The sequence below is a fragment of the Caloenas nicobarica genome, chromosome 1 (assembly GCF_036013445.1).
Source record: "Caloenas nicobarica isolate bCalNic1 chromosome 1, bCalNic1.hap1, whole genome shotgun sequence".
Lineage (NCBI taxonomy): Eukaryota > Metazoa > Chordata > Aves > Columbiformes > Columbidae > Caloenas > Caloenas nicobarica.
The window spans coordinates 13,225,116-13,245,655 of NC_088245.1; the positions used below are offsets into that span (position 1 = coordinate 13,225,116).

The 20,540-nt window shown below is 39.5% G+C and overlaps 1 protein-coding gene across 5 annotated transcripts in view; it reads left to right on the top strand.

Annotated features, from left to right (window-relative positions):
- Positions 1-20,540, top strand: part of MAGI2 (membrane associated guanylate kinase, WW and PDZ domain containing 2) — a 758,699-nt gene that overhangs the window by 603,605 nt on the left and 134,554 nt on the right. For 4 of the 5 annotated variants that reach the window (XM_065629428.1, XM_065629445.1, XM_065629419.1 and 1 more), the window contains exons 8-9: positions 2,432-2,553; positions 3,996-4,178. In XM_065629428.1, coding sequence (XP_065485500.1) covers positions 2,432-2,553; positions 3,996-4,178 — 305 coding nt within the window. Of the gene's footprint in view, positions 1-2,431; positions 2,554-3,181; positions 3,302-3,995; positions 4,179-20,540 lie in introns of all 5 variants that reach the window. The other variant, XM_065629412.1, reaches the window with a different exon arrangement.

Genomic DNA, 20,540 nt, shown 5'->3' on the forward strand with positions numbered 1-20,540 from the left:
TTAGGTTTGCAAGAAGCCTCCTGTGGCACTGAGATGTGCCCTGCAATTATAGCATGACAATGAGCGCAGTTCAAGGTCCTAAATGCAAATGTGTGGTGTGAACTTGGGTATCCATTATATCTGTGTGAGATGACACAAAGGCTATGGGAAACCTGTGCTCTTCTTGAAGGGCAGCTGAAGACCAGGGCAGGATACTTTAGAGCCTCTAAAAGAAAACCTGATATGTATCTTGAAGCAATTGATTCTAACCACTGTGTGGCAATCCTGTCTTTAACCTTATCAAATGCTAACATAAAACAAGCTAGATACTTTACCCTGTATTTGCTATTGAACCTGCTTCATAATTTCACATTTCTGCTTGTCAGAAGACTACAGATTCCAAGTCTGAAATCCTGACATCTTTAATACATTATAGTATTTCTTTCCAAATGTATTAATGGAATGTAATTATATATCAGAATTAATTCTGCTTGAATAAAAAGCTAAAACTCCTTTGGTCTTCTGTCATAGAAGACTCTCCCTGTCAGTGGTCTTTCTCTAAAACCTTTTCTATGGATTCATTTTATTTGGCTGTAGGGGATCAGGACCTTCGATAGTATTTCACATGATGTTTCATCACCGTCTTTTGTAATAGCAAAAGTAGCATTGCCATTACAGTACTGAAATACATCACATGATAGGTGGTAGCATGAAAATTAGCTTTTTCATGCTTACATTAGTGATTCATAATTAGGCTATTTAATGCCTGTAAGTCTTGTCTTTCTCCATGTTTAATCAGTGAAGTTTGTCTCCCCTCCATCATACATTTCCAGGTTTACAATAGACTAAGGTGCTGAAGACCCGTGATGTAACTAGAAAACAAAAGTCTAGGAAAGGAAGGCCTACAATCTTAAACGGCCTGTCCAAAGAAAGAAAGAAACAAAAAGGGCTTTCTCTGTCTGCACCATAGATTAAAATTTACAAGAAAACTATTAATGAAACTTTTAGGGTACCAGAGTAAATTAGCAGACACTTTAATGAGTTATAGCCATGTTAACAAAGTAGCAACTCTAGGATTTATCGCATATACTTCCTCTCATTAAAACAAATATTCTTTTATATGACTGGAAATCTTTTCATTACATTAGCTCTGTCCACTAAATCCTGATTTTCCAAGTGTATTGCACTCCCATAGGACTTGCTGCCTTTCCTCTACCCGATTTCTCAATGGCAATTCCACTTACTTTCTTTGAAGCAGTGGTAGGATCTGAATCCCAGGGGACCTGAAAAGTGCTTGACGTGGCATAAAAGGTCATTTCCATATCAACTGAAGGTGTTCAACACTTTTTGGGATCTCAGAGTTTCAAAAGTTCCCAGGTCACCTCTCCATGACTGGGATTGGATTTCAGAAGAACTCAATACATAGTAGCTCAGTGAGAACAAATAAAAAGTCACATTTGAAAACCTGCCCTTTTGTACATGTGTTTATTTCCCCAGAGTAACGTTTGCAGCACGAGCTCCTTTTCTCAGTTGTGGTCTTATCATGATCCTATTTTGAGGAGTTGTTCAATGCAGCTTTTTAAACTGTTTTGCCTTCTTCAGAAAATATATGAAACATATCACAGGACAGGATTGTAGGATTACTCATTGATGATAAAATGTATGCTTTAAATTAAAGATTTAAAATCAAGGATATTATGATACTGTGTAGTTCAGATAGTTCCAAACACAATACAGAAAACTGATCGTGTGGTGACAGATGTACTTACTGATCTGTTGCAGGAAATGTAAAGCATCAAGAAAAAAATGTGTACATTAACTTTTCTTATATTTCATATATTTATCTATGTAGTTCTAATCTACCATCTGACTTAGTTTACACAACATCCAATTTTTCTCTACAGTTGAGCAGATATATAACATAGAACTAAAATGAAATCATGTTCATTTTATTTCCTACGTTAGATGTATTTCTAAGCTGTGATCATGAAACCACTCTGTGTTCTAGACTTTAACTTTTCTGTAAGTGATTAAGTAATTTCACTTAACAGCTGATGGATAATGATGCACAAAATTGGTGCAGAACCTCTGAATCAAGCACAGAACAACACTTGTGCTAAAGACATGAAAAACTGCTGCTGTAGCATGCTTCGGCAGTACTGCTATTTAATATATAGTCCCAAAGATCAAAACCATTTGTCTGTAGCAGAGTTCAGCATATTGACACGATAGGACACTTCTCAGTGCTGTTCATTACGCAATGTGCTAGACTGTCCATTTCTCATCCCCAACAAAACCGTGTGGAGTATAAGGGACATGCTCAGGCCCATTGGGGATTCGTAAGAGTTTTGCTCTCAAACCACATACCTAAGTCACATACAGCATCCTACTGTGAAAATGATAATTTTCCCCAACTGAACCCAGTTTTTAATCAAAACCAAATTTTTTCCAGCCACATAAATAGAAGAACACAATTTGAAAACCCTGTCCTAGAAGCAAAAAGGAAGCTACAACAGCATAACATGCCCAACGCAGAACTTGGAACAAAGCCTATGCAGGCCCAAGGTTTCCGAGGTACAGTACCATGTCAGCTGTCTTAGTTAAGATGAAGGATCCTGTTCTCCTGTTTATGTGACAATGATTTTGTCATAGTCTGATTAAGAGAGTATTGTTGCCAATTCTTACAATGTTATCACCAGTCTCCTAGAATTTTCTCCCCTAAATGTCCGAGCTCCCAGAGTTGCGGGACTCATGAGCCACCTAAAATACTGTAACCTTCAGAGGCACAGAGAAAACACAGAAAAGTTGACCCTAATGTTTCCTAAAGGCTGAGAAACAGAAAGCACAATAAGAGCCCCAAGGTAATTTTCTAAATAAAATCATAAATTCCATTCTTGGGAATGTACGACTCTTTCTTGAGCACCCGAGGTTGGCAACACTGAAATAATTAATTGTACTTTCTCTAAATTACCATTAATTGATGTTTGGTGTGTTTCTAAGCTAGCTCATCTAGCAAGCATCAATTAAGTTAAAAGCCTCAAGCACTGTGTTGTAGGGGTTTACAAGAATACAGCCTCTCAGTAACATAAAAATTAATATGCTTAAAATGAGCTGTATAAGCAGCAAACAGTATTGGTAGAGACGAATAAACTTTAACGTAAGGTTCTAGCCAGAGAATGAGGCTTTTTCTCCTTTGTAACAGTACAAAGCTCCTCATCAACCTTACCTAGACCCAAATTCGCCCACCTGCGCCCTGTTCCCAAGAGATCCCGCAGCGTGAGTGACCTGTCCCAGCGCCCCGCCGGGACGCGCAGGCTGCACGGTACGTCCTGCGCTGCCCGCCAGCCCAGCCCCGCTGCGGGGGAAACCACAACCCGTGCACCTTCCTCCCACCCTTCCTCACCGAGCACAGCACGGGAGAGACACGCGGGGAGCCCCTGCCACCCACACCCCACACCGGGGCACGCAGAGAGGGGACGCGGAGGTTGCACAGCCGTTACGTCTGTCACTTGCTGGATGCCAAAACCCCAAGTGTTTGGAGAGAAAAGCTCACAAAGCTCACCTTATATTTAGCACTGCTTGTTAACAAATGGAATGAGATATTCAGGGGATATTTTCCTTGTTGCGGTTGGGGGGGAAATTATGGAGAATGTATGACTTTGTAGACAAAGCTGAATTTATAGGTTAGGAAAGAGGTTTTAAAATTACCTCACAGATCATTTTTATTGTTGTAATTATTTTAGCCACACAATATCCACTTTTAAATGTATTTCTAATATGAAAGAATATTTTTAACTCCCCACTTATGGCTGATCTGCCATAGATAAGAAATACATTCTAAGCTTTGTATTAATACAAGAACTCACAAATATATTTCTCTGGAATGCCTGCACTCTTTATTTCCTTGGTTTTCATACACTGTCACCTGCTGTCAGCCAATACTGTTATCTGCTGTCCCTGCTGTGTTGTAACTAGATCAGAACTTTTGTCTTTCTTGTTTGTGTTGACTGATGTAGAAAAACCACTCTTCACCCGTGATGCATCACAGCTGAAGGGGACTTTCCTCAGCACAACACTTAAAAAAAGCAACATGGGCTTTGGATTTACCATCATTGGTGGGGATGAGCCGGATGAGTTTCTCCAGGTGAAGAGTGTAATTCCTGATGGGCCTGCAGCACAAGATGGGAAAATGGAAACAGGTAATTAAGATGGTTCCCTTTGTTCTTTTATATGAGAAGCAGAATGATGCATAGATTTCTGAGTCTCATTCTCTGCATAAATACATACATTTTTCCATATGACTTTTCGTGATAATGTGTAAAACAGCTGGTCTGTAAGAAAAGCTTCTCAGATAGCAATTTCTTGTAATTTTTCTTTTTAATAATGCCAAGTAGGTTATTTTCAGAATATTTTAAGGGAAAAAGTTATCTGCATTCTCCTACAAGAAAATGGGATTGAATGTTCTTTAGTTTGTAGGCTGTTTACTCAAGAAGAGTCTGTGCAGAAAGAAGAGACAGGCAGAGAAGGCACAGACCACTAAGTGCAAATTTATTTTTTTAGAAAGAATGTTTTTGCAAAATAATCAGTGGAGTCTGCTACAACATCGTTCTCATTAGAACCATCAAGACAAGAGTTTTCAGTGTGGCATATGGACACATAGACATTTGTGGCCTACTAATAAAGAATCTGTGAGAACTAACTAAATAAAAGAAACTTCCTCTGAAGAGATTTAAAGCTGCTCTAAAGATCTGGACCACCACTGGAAATATTTTCACATCCACAGATTGATAAAGATTGCAAACCACCTTCTTAAAGGTTTGCAGGGTCACATCAGGTCTACATATGGATGAAACATTTTTGGATGAAGAAGAACCCAGTTTCCAAGCCAGCTATCATCTCCTGTAGGATAAGAAAATCAGAGAATAACAAAATAATCTCAGTTGGCAGGGACCTCCAGTCACTGACCTCCTGTTCAAAGCAGGGCTCACTTTGTCATTGGATCAGATTGCTCAGGGCTTCATCCGTGGGGCTTTAGAAAATTTTATAGGACAGAGATCCCACAGCCTCTGTGGGCTTCTGTCCCAATACTTAACCACTCTCATGGTGAAGTTTTTTGTTCTTTAAATTCGACTGGGATTTCCACTGGTGCAAGTGGTTACTAGTGAGTGTAGCTGTGTATTCTTGAAGCTCTATCACTGTGTACCATCTCACCCCAGCAGTCCTTGTTCCTCAGATAACAGCAAGGCTGCACATTAATACCGGGACATGTGCACCATTTTTCCTTCCTTTTCACATCAAGACTTTACAGAAGAAATGCTAGTTTGAGGTTTATGTTGTCTCTGCAGAAAACCAAGCTCATGGTGGCCAGATTCACTGTGACAGTAAAAAGATTTCCTGGCCTGTGACAGATCACTGTGGATGGACCACAGCAGCAGAGCAGGATCCTTTTAGTGTGTCACAGTACAGGAGGCAGACACATAAAGACACATGGGTACAAATAATGTGGATGGAATAGTGCCAAGTGATTCTTCTGGAAATTTCCTTTCATCCTTCTTTTATTGCAGCAAAGGAATGACCTGGACTATCGTTATGTCAGAATAAATCACCCTGAACAGTAGTTTATTGTGTAGGACTCTCCAGGACTTCAGATGTAGGAAGTGTGAAGGTTGTGAGAATCATTATTTAAAACAAACAAACAAACAAGCAGTTTGCCTCAAGTCTTATATTACAGCCAGCATGATATGTCTGATATCAAAGAGATAATCTATATGAAGAAGTAAAATGTAATAAATAAATAGAATATAGATTGTTGGCATTGGTTTTATAAGAAAAAAAAAGCTTTTTAATTCTCAGTTCTTGCTGCCGTTTTAACTTAATGTAATTTGGTTCCCAAAGGCAAAATTAAATTAGCTGATTAAGTGGACAAAGGATACAACAGACTTCCTGAAGTTCAGGAGATTTTAGTAACATGAACTTCAATTCTCCTTGTAATTTTGTATTACATAATACAGTGTATGAGAAATGTTCCTTGTTTGTCATGGTTTAGCATTCTCAGATCCAGCACTCAAATATAGTTACCTGCTAATCCATCTAAAGTGTGGGCTGGTTATTGGTGAACTTGTTCATATGCAGTTATTTTATCTCAGAAAGAGAATATCCTTGCAACTTACTTATACTTTGATGTTGAAATCGAATATGGGTGTCATAATACTATTGGTGGTGATTATTGTAGGCATGGGTTGTGATGAGAATATATAGGAGAAATGTGGTTTAAAATGCACAGAAATAACTGGGGTTTTTTTCTGAGGTAATTAATTCAACTATATTAAGAATGCAAGACAGAAATGTACATTCAAATATGTAATCACTCTATAATTATGTGAGCCTGATATGTACAAAATTACATCTCAGAATAAATTCTGGCCTCAAATGTCTTCATTTTTGAGAAACGTGGCAGAGTTCTGATGTAAAGTAATTGGAGAATCTGAAGCTCATTATTGTGGCATCTGACATGGTTTCTATGATTATTTGAAGTGATTTCTAAAAATGATAATGGTAAACTGAAAAAAGATAATTAAGGTCAGAATATTCATCAAAGTATTGTTCAGCAAAGTGCTAGTACTTCCTGATTTCAAGACTTTTGACACTTCCTGAAGCAAGATTTCTCTCCCTATTCAGCCATATTACGATCTAATCAACTGGAGATACAAAAGTCTCCTAGGTTCCATCAATGGCGTTTTTTCATAAAGCTGTTAAAATCTTATGTTTTAAAATTATTTGAAATTACATATATAGCTTTTGTCTGTTGGGTAGGCATCACTGGATGATGAATAGGGCTTTTAAAATAGAGTTTATGTATTCTTTTGACACAAATTGTGTGGTGTTGTGCAATTTATGTGCACTCCAGCTCTGATCACAGTCATAGGAGGCTTTGACAAATGATAAAAAAAATATGGTGGCAGTAGGGCATCACAGTAGAAAGCTTGAGGACAATGGCACTGTGATCTGTGAAGCAACCTGGGTGTAACAGATCACCACAGGTACTGGTGCTCCCAGCTGTAATACAACTCTGGAGTCTTTCCTTCGCAAGGCTGGTACTTGTTTTTGGCCAAGTGGTAAACAAAATCCTATTGTTTCAGACCTGCAACAGATATGAGGAAAAAAGGAAGAACAGGCATCATCACCTTCATCTCACGTGATCTTGGCCACAGGCTGAAGAGACCAATGCTGTATTTTATCCTAACTGTTAAAGAAACAAGCTCATAGAGAACTAATAGTGTAACTTGGGTTTACTTCTCCACCCAAAATCTAATTTAGGGGTCAGGTACAAATGCTATTCAAAGAGAAGGGTGAATCTATGTAAGATGTTATTGTCACCCTTTAACATGATCAAAACACAGTGATTTCACTTGCAGGTTTCAAAATGAAACAATTTTGGATTTCATCCCTTGGAACATGGAAGCAGCTGCCCAACAGTGACTTGGTATCACTGTGATGCTGTGAAACAATTAAAGCAGTGAAGCAAACTGAGTAGTACACTGAGATGCAACAAGAGATATCTCAAGTCCTGCTGATCTAACACCACCACTCAGAGCCAAGTGCTGGGCCTTAAGAGGTAGCTATAATTGTCCCAGACCCACAGCAAACCTCACAAGCAGACTCAGAGGAACCACATCTCAGTGGATGAGTCAAAAACAGCCAAAATTACATTCCCGATCCCATTTGCCAGATGTTTCAGAATTCGTAAGGGTTATTATGCCCGCGTGTAAATCTAGCATCTGTGAGCTAATGGCTGTTAATAATACTGCAAATGCCTTTCTAGGATGTGTTTTAGCATTTGGAGCTCAATCTAGCTGCTGGATATGAACATTACACTCCACAGCATCTCTGTCTACCTCAAGACAGCCTAGGAACTGATACCACATTCCTTCCTGAGAGGTTACATTGCTTAGTCTTGTCTGAAGTCTCACACACTGTCTGCGTTTAAGAGGCCCCTGTATCCCATTAAAATGCGGAGTGAACGTCACTGGTAAAAGACTGCATCTACATGAAAAGATTTTTATACAGTGAGTGATTGTGAATGACTGCTGTTCTAAGGCAAACAAAGATTTAGGCCTGCGGCTGAGTTAGATAAAAGCTCAAGCTGTGAAGGGAAAAACTTTCCTACAGTTCTCAAGGTTATTCAATGGACTAGATAAACCTGAAACACTCCCACATAATCAAGCTTGGGAAAGATTCTCACTCTCTGCATTTCAGCAAGTTCCAGTTCCTTTGGTGAAAGTTTCCAGGAAACAGCTCGAAGACATGGTGTACAAGTGATTAATGGAGTCTGTTGATGACCGTCTGACTGATGAATAGCTGTGGTCATTGCAGGCTGAACTTTCCAGAAATGTATCCGTCTGTGGTAAACTGTCATAGCTCAACAGTGTGAATCAAGAAATGAGGAAAATGCTCTTTCATTTAATCAGCCAAGCATATATTTGACCAGCTCCAAGATGCTAAATCATCTGTAAACAATGCAGACTTGAGCTTTTTTAGATTCTATTGTCTTAGGAATAGTAGCTTCACTATATTAGTTAACCTATTCTAGAGATAAAAATTCATAAATGTAGGATAAGGTTCCACTAACAAATATAGATGTCCACAAGACAGAGCTCTACACCTACTATATGAGTAGACATCTACCACTTCTAGATGACTGTATTAGGGTGAAGCCTAGAGACTAGAGATCTAGAATCTACAGATCAGTCCCGCATCTACCACCTGAGAGATCTCCAAGGGGAGTGAGCCAGCTGTTAGAAATACTGCAAGGAGTGACCCGTGGCCTTGCTACTCTCTGTTGGCCTACCATCAGGACCCATAACAATCTTCTATGAATGATGAATTTTTCATGAAGCTGTTACTCTAAATGTAAGCAAAATGGAGAGACTGCACACTTATTGATCTACAAAGTCATAAATGTTGTTATTCACTTGAATAAGAAAAAAACTAAAGCCATTTATCAGGTAGCTGACCCTAGAATGTCACTAAGCTTAGGGAATAATTATCTAGTCATCATTCCTGCATATTTTGCACAGTAAGGCTAATATCTCACAACCTCTGTAAAAAGAGTACTCAAGACAGAAGGAACTGAGGACATCTGCAAAAGGATGCATTTTTACAAGTTCAGTTAGATTCTTATTAGTAGTTTGTTTACTGTCTTCCCAGTCAGTTCAGATGAACAAACCATTATCTCACCTAATGTCAGACCAGATGAGATGCAAGCTGTCCAGTTTCAGCAACACCAGAAAAAGTGAACTCTGTATGCACAAGGAATGCCTTCAATCTGAAGAAAGCAAACATGTTAAAATTTAAAAACAAAAAATATTTTGGCAGTCATCTGAGAATGTGAATACTATCAGAATATCACTATAGGTCTCAGCGTATCATGACCACACGCCACTGTACCTATCTTTGTTTTTCAAACAGCTCAAGTCTCTCTCGCATGCAATCAGTTAAGATTGATCTGACAGTTTTCCCTTTTACAGTATCTGCCTCCATGGTAGCTGACTGTTTACCACAGTTGTCATCTCAAGAAGTTCACTGACCAGGAGCTCAGTGAGGAACTGGTCACACACGTACATAGGATTTCATTTCCACAATATCAGAAGCTGGCTGAAATTTAGTTAGCTCACCTCCCCAACAGCCTATTACCTCTTTATCCAGACTTTATCCAGTGGCACCAGGAAGACTGGCCTCCCAAAGTTAAGGCATTTCATTAGGAACATAGGAGATTGTATTGTTTAACATCTTCATCAGTGACACAGACAGTGGGATTGAGTGCACCCTCAGCAAGTTCATGGATGACATCAAGCTGAGTGGTGCAGTTGACACACGTGAGAGATAGGATGCCCTCCAGAGGGACCTGGACATGCGCGAGAAGTGGGCCCATGTGAACCTCATGAGGTTCAACAAGGCCGATTGCAAGGTCATGCACATGGGTCGGGGCAACCCCCAGTGTCAATATAGGCTGGAGGATCAACGGATTGAGAGCAGGCCTGAGGAAAAGGACTTGGGGGTGCTGGTGGATGAAAGACTGGATATGACTCGGCAATGTGCGCTTGCAGCCCAGAAGGCAAATCATGTCTTGAGCTGCATCAAAAGGAGTGTGGCCAGCAGGTCGAGGGAGGTGATTCTGCCCTTCTACTCTGCTCTGGTGAGACCCCACCTGGAGTCCTGCATCCAGCTCTGGAGCCCTTAGTACAGGAAAGACATGGGCCTGTTGGAGGGTCCAGAGGAGGCCACAGAAATGATCAGAGGGCTGAACAGCTCTCCTATGAGGACAGGCTGATAGAGTTGGCGTTGTTCAGCCTGGAGACTAGAAGGCTCTGGGGAGACCTTATTGTGGACTTTAAGTACTTACAAGGGGCCTATAGAAAGACAGAGGCAGACTTTTTAGCAGGGCCTGTTGCAATAGGACAAGGGGAGATGATTTTAAACTAAAGGAGGGGAGATTCGGGCTAGACGTGAGGAATAAATTTTTTACAAAGAAGATGGTGAAACACTTAAACAGGTTGCCCTGTAAGGTGGTAGATGCCTCATCCCTGAAGACATCCAAGGCCAAGCTGGACGGGGCTCTGAGCAACCTGATCTAGTTGAAGGTGTCCCTGCTTATTGCAGGGGGGTTGGACTAGATGACCTTTGAAGGTCATCTATGATTCTACGATAATGCCACTGGTTGGACTGCTGAGAAAGGAGTATCTTTTCATTATCCTTATGCATCTTCAGGCTAAAACACTCTTTTAATATATGCCAAGGTTTCAACAAGTATCAATCTTGCAGCTGCAAGCTTATGCTACATGGCAGGTCTGTGAGAGTGGAGCAACATACTTTAAAACCAGCTTGTGTTATCGACCTCCCTTAATACAGTTGCTTTGTTTGGAAGCAAGGATGTTTCACTGCAGAGAAGAACCTGGGAGTTCTGGTCACAACAGGTTGACCATAAGTCAACAATGTGCCCTTGTGGCGAAGAAGGCCAAAGGTATCATGGGGTGCATTAAGAAAAGTGTGACCAGCAGGTCGAGAGAGGTTCTCCTCCCCCTCTACTCTGCCCTGGTGAAGCCGCATCTGGAGTTCTGCATCCAGCTCTGGGCTCCCCAGTTTAAGAAGGACAAGGAATTACTGGAGGGAGTCCAGCAGCAGGCTACAAAGATGATCACAGGTCTGGAGCATCTTTCTTATGAGGAAAGACTAAGAGAGCTGGGTCTGTTCAGCCTGGAGAAGGCTGATAGGGGATCTTATCCATGTTTATAAATATTTCTATTGTGGATGTCAAGAAGATGGGACCAGCCTCCTTTCAGTGGTGCACAACGATAGGATGAGGGGCAACGGGCACAGACTGAAGCACAGGAGGTTCCAGCTGAATATGAGGAGAAACTTCTTCACTTTGAGGGTGCCAGAGCCCTGGAACAGGCTGCCCAGAGAGGTTGTGGAGTCTCCTTCTCTGGAGACATTCAAACCCACCTGGACACATTCCTGTGTGATGTCCTCTGGGTGAACCTGCTTTAGCAGGTGGGTTGGACTGGATGATCTCCAGAGGTCCCTACCAACCCAAACCATACTGTGATTCTGTGATCTGAACCCGCAGTGGTCTTTGGTCTCTCTTCAGGTGTTGCTATTAATCCCACAGAGTAAAGAGAAAGAAAATTAACTGTTTGGAAAATAACTAACACAAATAACAAAAAGTATTTCAATCATCATGGAGAGGGAGAATTTCTCCCGTCAGTATTAGCCTAGTCAGTGTGGAATTGTGTTATGTTTACTGCTTGTGTTCCTACTCTCCCCAGTACAGGCAGCTGTGCAAAACACAGCAGAAACAGTATATTTGCATTATGTACAACCAAAATCATTGCATTCTCTGGTCAGCCATGACACCTACAAGTTCCTTTCACCAGTGACACTGGTTACATTTTCCTTTTTGTGAGCCAAACCAGGAGTAACCATCAGGTAAAAACCTCAACCTGGATTTCTAAAACCAGTCTTCTTTCATTTCACAATTTAATTTAGCTTTCCAAGGAGAGGAGATTGAGAGGGCATTGAGACTGGAGTTGCAGTGTGAATGCTGTGGTCTTTATACCCTACATGACGATGGAGCTAATGAATGCCCTGCTAGTTCATAGCTGAGATGAATGGCCATCTAGGAGCTGCACTTGACTTTTTTTGTTTGTTTTTTTGGTCCAGTACAGAGCATCCTGCTTCATTCAATCCACTTTATATTTCTCACCATAAAAGCCTCCATATCTCACGTAACTAACGCGAGAACTGTTTAAGAGGTGTATGGGTAAAATTAACCCTGAGATTGAGAATCTCCCCAAGGTAGACTGATGCAGTGTTGCTAGTCCTCACAATTTTATCCTGAATATCAGGATTCTTTAGAGCTCAACTTTTTTTAAGGGTGACTAGGTGTGAATCTTGGGTTAAATTTTACAAGGTGAAAGTTTATATTCCCCTCATTACAGGGGAAAGCTCTGAAGTATCACCATATTATACTTAAGAGGTTTCAAACAGAAAGCAAATTAAAAATGCCAATTTTACTGTTTATTTTTTATCATGTATTGTGACTGTCACTTTAGCTGGGGGAAGTGATGTGGCTTGTGGTTTTGAATGCTTGATGGTGACAGTAAAAATAATACTTGCATTTTAGGAATATTAATAGCAATGAAGAACATGGTAACACAAAGATATTATTTTTCAGTCTCCCTTTCCTATTTTAAAGTATGCAATTTATTGAATTCTGCATGTAAATATATAAACCAGAAGATAGCACTTAAGTTGCTAGAAATGTTTATTACTTTTGTTATTTTTTCTAATATTAATATATCATTTTGTTTGTTCATTTGTTTCTATTGCTTTCACATAAAACAAACTTGCTACAGTGGTCACAGTAATATCTGTAAATTGCTTTTTACATTAACCAAAGACCTGGGAAAAGTGTCCACTTCTGTCAAAAAGGTACTGAATTCTAATCTTAATGAGATTCCTATTTTAGTGTTTTCTTCATATTTTTATTCTTTTGGTACTCACTAGATTGTTAGGTACTCATTGAGTGATAACCAGGACAGAGACGAGCCTAGACTAAAAAATTCGTATGGATATTTTGTATACCACACTCTGTTGCTGTCTGCATCTGAGGTCTTTCTGTTCATTTTGTCAGATTTCTTGGTTGGCTGGTGTGATATTCAATAGCCTTGTGTTCTCCCCGAGGTGCAGAAAATCCTTATGTTGCTATCTGTTCTGCCTGATATGGAGTTAGAACTTGAGTCCATGTTGCCTATCTATCAAGCTACTGAGCATTCATTAAGCACTGCATACAAATCTTTCCTGTTAAAACCATTCCACTTTGCATGAATATTCCTTGAGGTACGAAGAGAGCTATTGATTCTTTATAGCCCTGTCACTTGGCTATTCCCTTGCAGTCTTGAATTAAAATTATTTACGTAAACTGGAAGAGCAATTACAGCAGAGCATCTAACTTGGATTTCAAAATACTTCTGAAAATGAACACTATGTTCTTTAAGTCACAAGAATAATTAGAAAAAAATTCTTAGGAATATCTTGTTTTCACCTCACACTCTGTCTTACTTCGTGGGATGATTCTGTTTCTGCATTACTGGTACAAATGTGACTCAGTGCTTTCTGACTCCATATCTTGGATTTTAGCCCTGAAGTTTGCCATAATTTAGAAATTTTGGGAAACTTTACGGTTAGTAGCTTAATTCATGGTGTTTCAAAGCATCACATCAAGGAATAGATCGCCAAGTATGGTGTCAATAGGGAGGAAAAAATTGCCTACAGCACAAAACTGAGTCTATCAAGGTTTGGGCTGTAATTCAGTTGCACAAACATAGGTGTCCAGCGCCAATAAAAGTGCCAGAGATCCCACCCAGCCTCCTCCTGCCCTTCCAGGCAGTAGACTTTTCTAAGTCCTGTGTCTGCAAGTCCCATCTGAACATCTCAAATGCCCAAGGCTATTGTAAATGACATTAGATGCCTATTTAAACAACCACATTTGTCCTTCAATGCCTTACAAGAATTGTGTGCTAACAGACTCCTTTTATTTTCCTCATCCTCCATTACAGCAAGCAGTGACTGATTCATGACTCTAATAATAACCCTTTTCTGACAATTTTAAGGATATTTGTTTCCCCTAGCCTAACTCAAAGCTCATGCTTGTGGTTTTGTGAACACTTAAAAGAAACAGCAAAAACCCTTTTAAACTTACTAGTCTTAATTTTCTCTCATTTAAGCATTCAAACAACAACATTATACAAAGTCTGATGGTTGAGTTCAAACATATACTGGTGATTATAAATTCTTTTTCATCTCCAACACTTATAATATTTTTGTTCAGATATTATTGGTGCCCGTAAAATACATACAAATATTAGGACTGAATAACATATGTCACTTGTTCTCTTTCCTATAGTGACTCTTCTTCAAAAGACTTTCATTTTGCTTTGATAAAATATATATACATAGGAGACAACTCATAGTGTAAATGGTTTGTGGCACTTATTTCATTTTGAAATAAATTCACATTCGTTGACACAATATTTTGAACTACATTTATCAGTCCTAAGAATTATATTAGCTTGCTACTAGCAACAGCAAAACATTGGACATGTAAATAGGTGAAATCCAGGGTTATATAAGTGTGCCACATAGTCTTCTGCAGGAGAGAATATATAAACTAATCTGTCTACATTATTAAGTTAGTTAATTCTGATGGCTAAGCCATTAGAGCAGCTCTTCCAGCACTCACCATAGAAAGCTGAACACATTTGATTAGAGGTTCTCCTTCCCCTCTCCTCTGCCCTGGTGAGACCTCATCTGGAATATTGTGTCCAGTTCTGGGCCCCTCAGTTCAAGAAGGACAGGGAACTGCTGGAGAGAGTCCAGCGCAGGGCCACGAAGATGATTAAGGGAGTGGAGCATCTCCCTTATGAGGAAAGGCTGAGGGAGCTGGGGCTCTTTAGCTTGGAGAAGAGGACACTGAGGGGAGTTCTCATTAATGTTTATAAATATATAAAGGGTGGGCGTCACGAGGATGGAGCCAGGCTCTTCTCGGTGACAACCAACAGTAAGACAAGGGGTAATGGGTTCAAGCTGGAACACAAGAGGTTCCACTTAAATTTGAGAAGAAACTTCTTGTCAGTGAGGGTGACAGAACACTGGAACAGGCTGCCCGGGGGGGTTGTGGAGTCTCCTTCTCTGGAGACATTCAAAACCCGCCTGGACGCCTTCCTGTGTAACCTCACCTAGGTGTTCCTGCTCCGGCAGGGGGATTGGACTGGATGATCTTTTGAGGTCCCTTCCTATCCCTGACATTCTGTGATTCTGTGATTCTGTGATTCTGTGGCTGAGGTCTGACCATGTCCAGCCAGACCAGATTCCACATGTACAGCACTTAATGTCTTTTTAACCAGCTGGTTCACCTTTGACCAGATTTTCACTGCAGTTATGTTTTTATTTAACCCAGAAAGCAAAGGTGAAGCAATTTGATGGGAAGAGAGGGCATAAGACAAATGCAATCTATGATAATATAATCAATCCTGCCTCTTGTGGACAAATACAACACAAACCATACACACCAGATGTACACACTCTGTTTAACATAAGCCACCAGTCTAGGTCTCTGTAGCAAGAGTAAATGGAGATCTCCTGGTGCTCAAAGGAGCTGTATTTTTAGCAGAGAATGAGGTCATACAGAAATCAAGAAACATGGTAAAGGAAAATATAAAAGAGGAAAGGTGAAAAAGAAGAGAGAGTATTTGAAACACTAATTATTCAAATATGTGCAGCCTCACTTTCCTATTAATTCAAGGTCTGACTCTATGGAAAACATGGCCACAAAGGCCAAGAGCATAGACAAGGGTACTAAAACTATGTCATACATATTGCAGTATGCAAAATACAAAGGCAGTTGAAATATTAACTGATTTTTCTGTCTACTACCACATACTAAGATACTTTTATCCCATTTTACTGTTCATATTGTTCAACACCAAACCGGTGTGTATGACAAGTCTCAGAAGCCCATAAATTCATTCTTCGATCTAAACTCCATCATACAAAATCTGCAGATTCTGTTATTAGGATATTTAGCATAGGCCAGGAAATTATAAATATATTGTCATAATCCTCACATTTTTTAAAACAATGTTTGTAAGGTTTGCAAGTTGCTAGTTGAGTAAGCAGTGTGCAATGAACTCAGTGGCTGCCGAAAATGCTGCAGCTGCAGAAATAACTTTTCTCCTGACAAATGTAATTAACATCTGTCTTGCATGATTTGAGTATTTGTATGAACAGACAAGAATATACATTGAAAATAATAGTCATCATCTTCTCATGTACCATTTCATAAAATAAAGAATGACATCTTATTGCTTAACAAGAATGATCTGGGAGAGGGGAAAGAGCTTCTTTCTATGTAAAGAAATGACAGGAAAGTGAGTACTTCATATTGCACTAGTGAAATAATCTAGAAGTGTACTTTTCAATATCATCCATGCCAACTTTGATCTTCTTTTAATTTTGTTGTTTGACATATAGGACTTTATTACACAATTCAATTATCAAAATAAAAAGCAAACATTTAGCTGTTTCAGATTTTTGTTCATTTTATATTAAAAATTAAGTACATTAAGAAAGCATAATCTCCTCTCTGCCTCCACATTTGTGCAACCAAATACAGTCTCTATGTTTAGTAAAATTTGAGAGTTCAGAAATTCAGCTCTTCATTTGCCTTTAACTATTTTTGAGCACAAATTTTAAAGCTAAAATTTGAAGCAAATTTTAAACCCTTTGAAAATTTAAGAAAAAACCTAAGTAATGACTTTTAAGATACAAGTTCTGCCGTATATTTAGAACGGGAAATATTTTTCCTGACAGTTAGCAAATATTTTACTTGAAAAAATTAGTTAACATCCCTGTACCTGAATTTCCCTATCCAAAAGGAGAAATAGTAATTTTAGGACTTTGTAAAGTCCAACAGTTACTGCAGTTAGCAACTCTCGTTATAACTACTACGAATGTTAGTGAAGTTGAGCTTAAGATACTTAGGCTGACTACTGTGTATGTCCCATTGTGTGGTATACACTAAAACAGAAATCTGTGCTCAGTTGCATGTAGATCAATTTTTTGTTTGTATTCTGAGTTTCTCACTTACTTTATGCATGGCATAAAGTAAAAACATCCAGAGTTGCATTAGAGATGAAGAAACATTTCCAGGCGTATAAATCATATTCCAGGAGCTTTGTGAACCTTTAACTAATTGAGGTTACAGAGACATTTCAGGCAATTTTGTTATGATTTTGCTTCTAAAGCATCTTTCACTGTCTATGGCTGGAGTCAGGATATTAGCATGACTGCACCTCTCATCTCACCCAGTTTAGCTCTTCACATAGCCTTTGTCAGAAGAGCAAAGTTTATTCCAGCACTTATGCAACTGCCTCTCCATAACTGATGATTCTGACATTTTAAAAAATGGTTTGTTTGTTTAAAAACCTGTGATGAAATTTTCTCAATAACACAAGGAGCACTTTTCAAACTGGCAGGTGAGCATGAAGCTAATCCTGATGAAAAGTGAGAAGCCCCTGGAAAATTTCATCCAGCCTTTCCTCTCTCCACCCCACAAAAGTCTTCTCCCCTCCAGCAGTCACATAAGTGGGATATTTATTCTGAGCTGGTGAAATGGAGGTGGAGGGTCAGTGGAGCTTGAGCTGCAATGCTACTACATGTGCTCTGTGCATGTGGCAGCCCAGACCTGCCCAGGGCAGCACTCGCTTCTGCTCATCTCCCCTTCCAGGAGGTACCCCAGGGGAGCGGTGGTGGGAGAGCAGAGCCAGGCTCCCCTAAATGCCGCTACTCCCTCTTGCCGCGTAAGCCAGGACACAGAGACTGTGTACAGGAGCTAGACAAATACTTGGTGACTGGAGCTCGGGGGTTTTGCCAGGTCTCAGCTATGGGTCTCAGGGGATGACTAGGTGGGGGCAGGAGAAGAGGGTCCCATCTCCAGAGCCTGGGTGCAGTACTGGGATGGGAGAAAACGGACTGGACTAGGATTTGCTGGAGCCGAAGATGTGACAATTTGTTTTTCTTCTGCAGGGAGGCAGGGAGAAAAGGCAGTAATTTTATGCTCAGAGGTGGCTGGAGAGTGGGTGTTGTTTCTATGCATGTGTGTGCATGTAGAAGGAGGTGGGAGAGGGGAGAGCAAGGCACTAAAGAAGAGAGGAGCTCTGTGAGAAAGGTCTGAGAGTAGTGATGTGAGTATAGATCTTTTAAACACTGGCACTTTCACTCCTTTTGTATTGTTTCTTCTTCAGCTCCTAATGAAAGTAAATTAAAATTCTTTGTATTCAACTAATTTCTTCTGCATTAAAATCAGCATCGTTGTATGCAGTATTTACTGGGACTTTCTTTGCCATACTGCGCATCACCTGTGGTACTGCTGAGAAAAAGTCAGATAATACTGAACAACTCATCTTTTCTTGATGGGTTCGTTCCTTGAGAATTTATTCATAGGCTAATAGTGGGTCATGAAGCATGCTGGGTTACGCTGCTGCTCTGTTATTCGTGATCTTTTCTATTCCAACTCTACGTACACAAAATAACAAGTCTCAATAAGCAAAGGCTATCCGCAGTTGATGATTATTGACCTGAAATCACACTGCTGAATCCTGCACACCCATCAGCTCTGCAGAAGCTGGCAGGGCCGAGCTGGGAGTACCTGTAACATGGTGAAGGATGGAAAGAGCACAGAAAAAATTGGTGGTTTTGCCTTGGGGCAATTCAGAGAAAGCAGGCAGCAGAAGGAGGTGGGAAACTGGAAAAATGAGGAAATTGAGGTAGGCATATCTGACAGTGCTTTCGTATCTTGAAAAGGAGAGATGCAGGTCATAATTTAACAGAAACATCATTGTGATTGTATGGGAAGGAAAGCCATTCTAGATGTGCAGGGTGGCATTAATCGTACCTCTGTCACTAGTGTGTTACTGGGATTATTCCCCTGATATTGGCCAGAGCCCCAGCCAGGGCTCTCGTTACGCATCTCTTTCAATGTAGCCTGGTTGACTTTCGTACACTGAAACCTTTAGAAAAGTCCATGCTCCTCAAGGCTCGGACAGGTTGTCCTCAGGCAACTGGAGAGGAAGCACAGACACTGCCCCCCATCAGACCTTGTCACTGGCACTAGAAATCACACATTTATTTAACCTCGTTTAATTAATAGGTGGGTTTGGGCTTAGATTCCTCTGTAAAAGTCCACAAGAAATTCATGCGATACTGCAATACTACACAGGGTACTAAAATATTTATCACCTCCATGTGTTCATACTTTTTGTATCATTTTAGAAGGTTGCTTTATTTTAAGGAGATTTTGTTCTAATATAGACAAGAGAAGTTAAAAATACCATCTTTTTACCTCTGGTCATTTTCCAGACCGGTTAGAATGGCAGCATCATTACTCAGAGTTCAAAAAAGCTTTATGGTTTTTGGTAGATTGTTTTCAGCAATCTGTTTAGCCTGTCTTATTCCAATTATTTTTAGTATATCAGACAGAGTATGCTTTTTAGGCCAAACTTGATTGCATCAAAAGGAAATGCAGTTGACTATTATATAAGAGATTTGAGTGTTTCTAGTGCAGTTCCTACTTATTTAAAAAATAGCTCTGAATTGTTTTGGGAAATAGGGATAATGATAAGAATTGCACTTGAACAATTGTTCATCTATCCAAGGTGCCAAGCTGATGGATTTTTATTTTAAAATGTACAGTGTTGTAAATATTATCGTTCAATAGCATGTTCAGGTCTGAGTGCAGGATGGTGATATTTTAAACATTTCATTTGCTACAAAAATATTAGTTCTGCTTTTCTAGAGTATACCATATGTAATTTCAAGTCAACTGGAAGTAATTTTCAAAAAATGTTGGCAAATAATTTTTTTTAAAACAAGTTTGAACTGAAAATAACACAAGTTTAAGAAAATTCAGTGCAGAAACAAAACCACAATGTTTCTAGTTTTTAGTCTTTTAAATTTAACTATTTCAGCAAAATTGGCACAAGCTGGCAATTTCTTCTACCTGACCCCAATCTAGAAAAAGATTCTTAGAAAACACATAGTTCTTTGTTCAGCCTCTTTTTGCAAACTATATCTTATCTGTTCTTCAAGGCTCCTAATGATAAGAATTTTCTTGTAGTTTGTTAACAATGTATATGTTAGCACCCCAGGTGTTTTTACAGCAACATCCTGTATAACCATTTTCAAAGATATAATCTCAGCTGAAGTTTCACCTCAGTAGTTTAATTCTCGGTCGCACTTCCAAATGTATACTTTTTCTAATCACATTCTGTTAGAGGAAATCCATTATAAAACAATGGTATGCATATGTCGTACAAGTATCTGGATGTATATAGAAGTGTTAGATAGTAATATAAAATTGGTTATAATACTAGGAAATGTTGAATGTTTATGATAAAGTGCTTTTATATATGTATGCCTCTGGGTAGGTGTGTTGAAGGTGTATC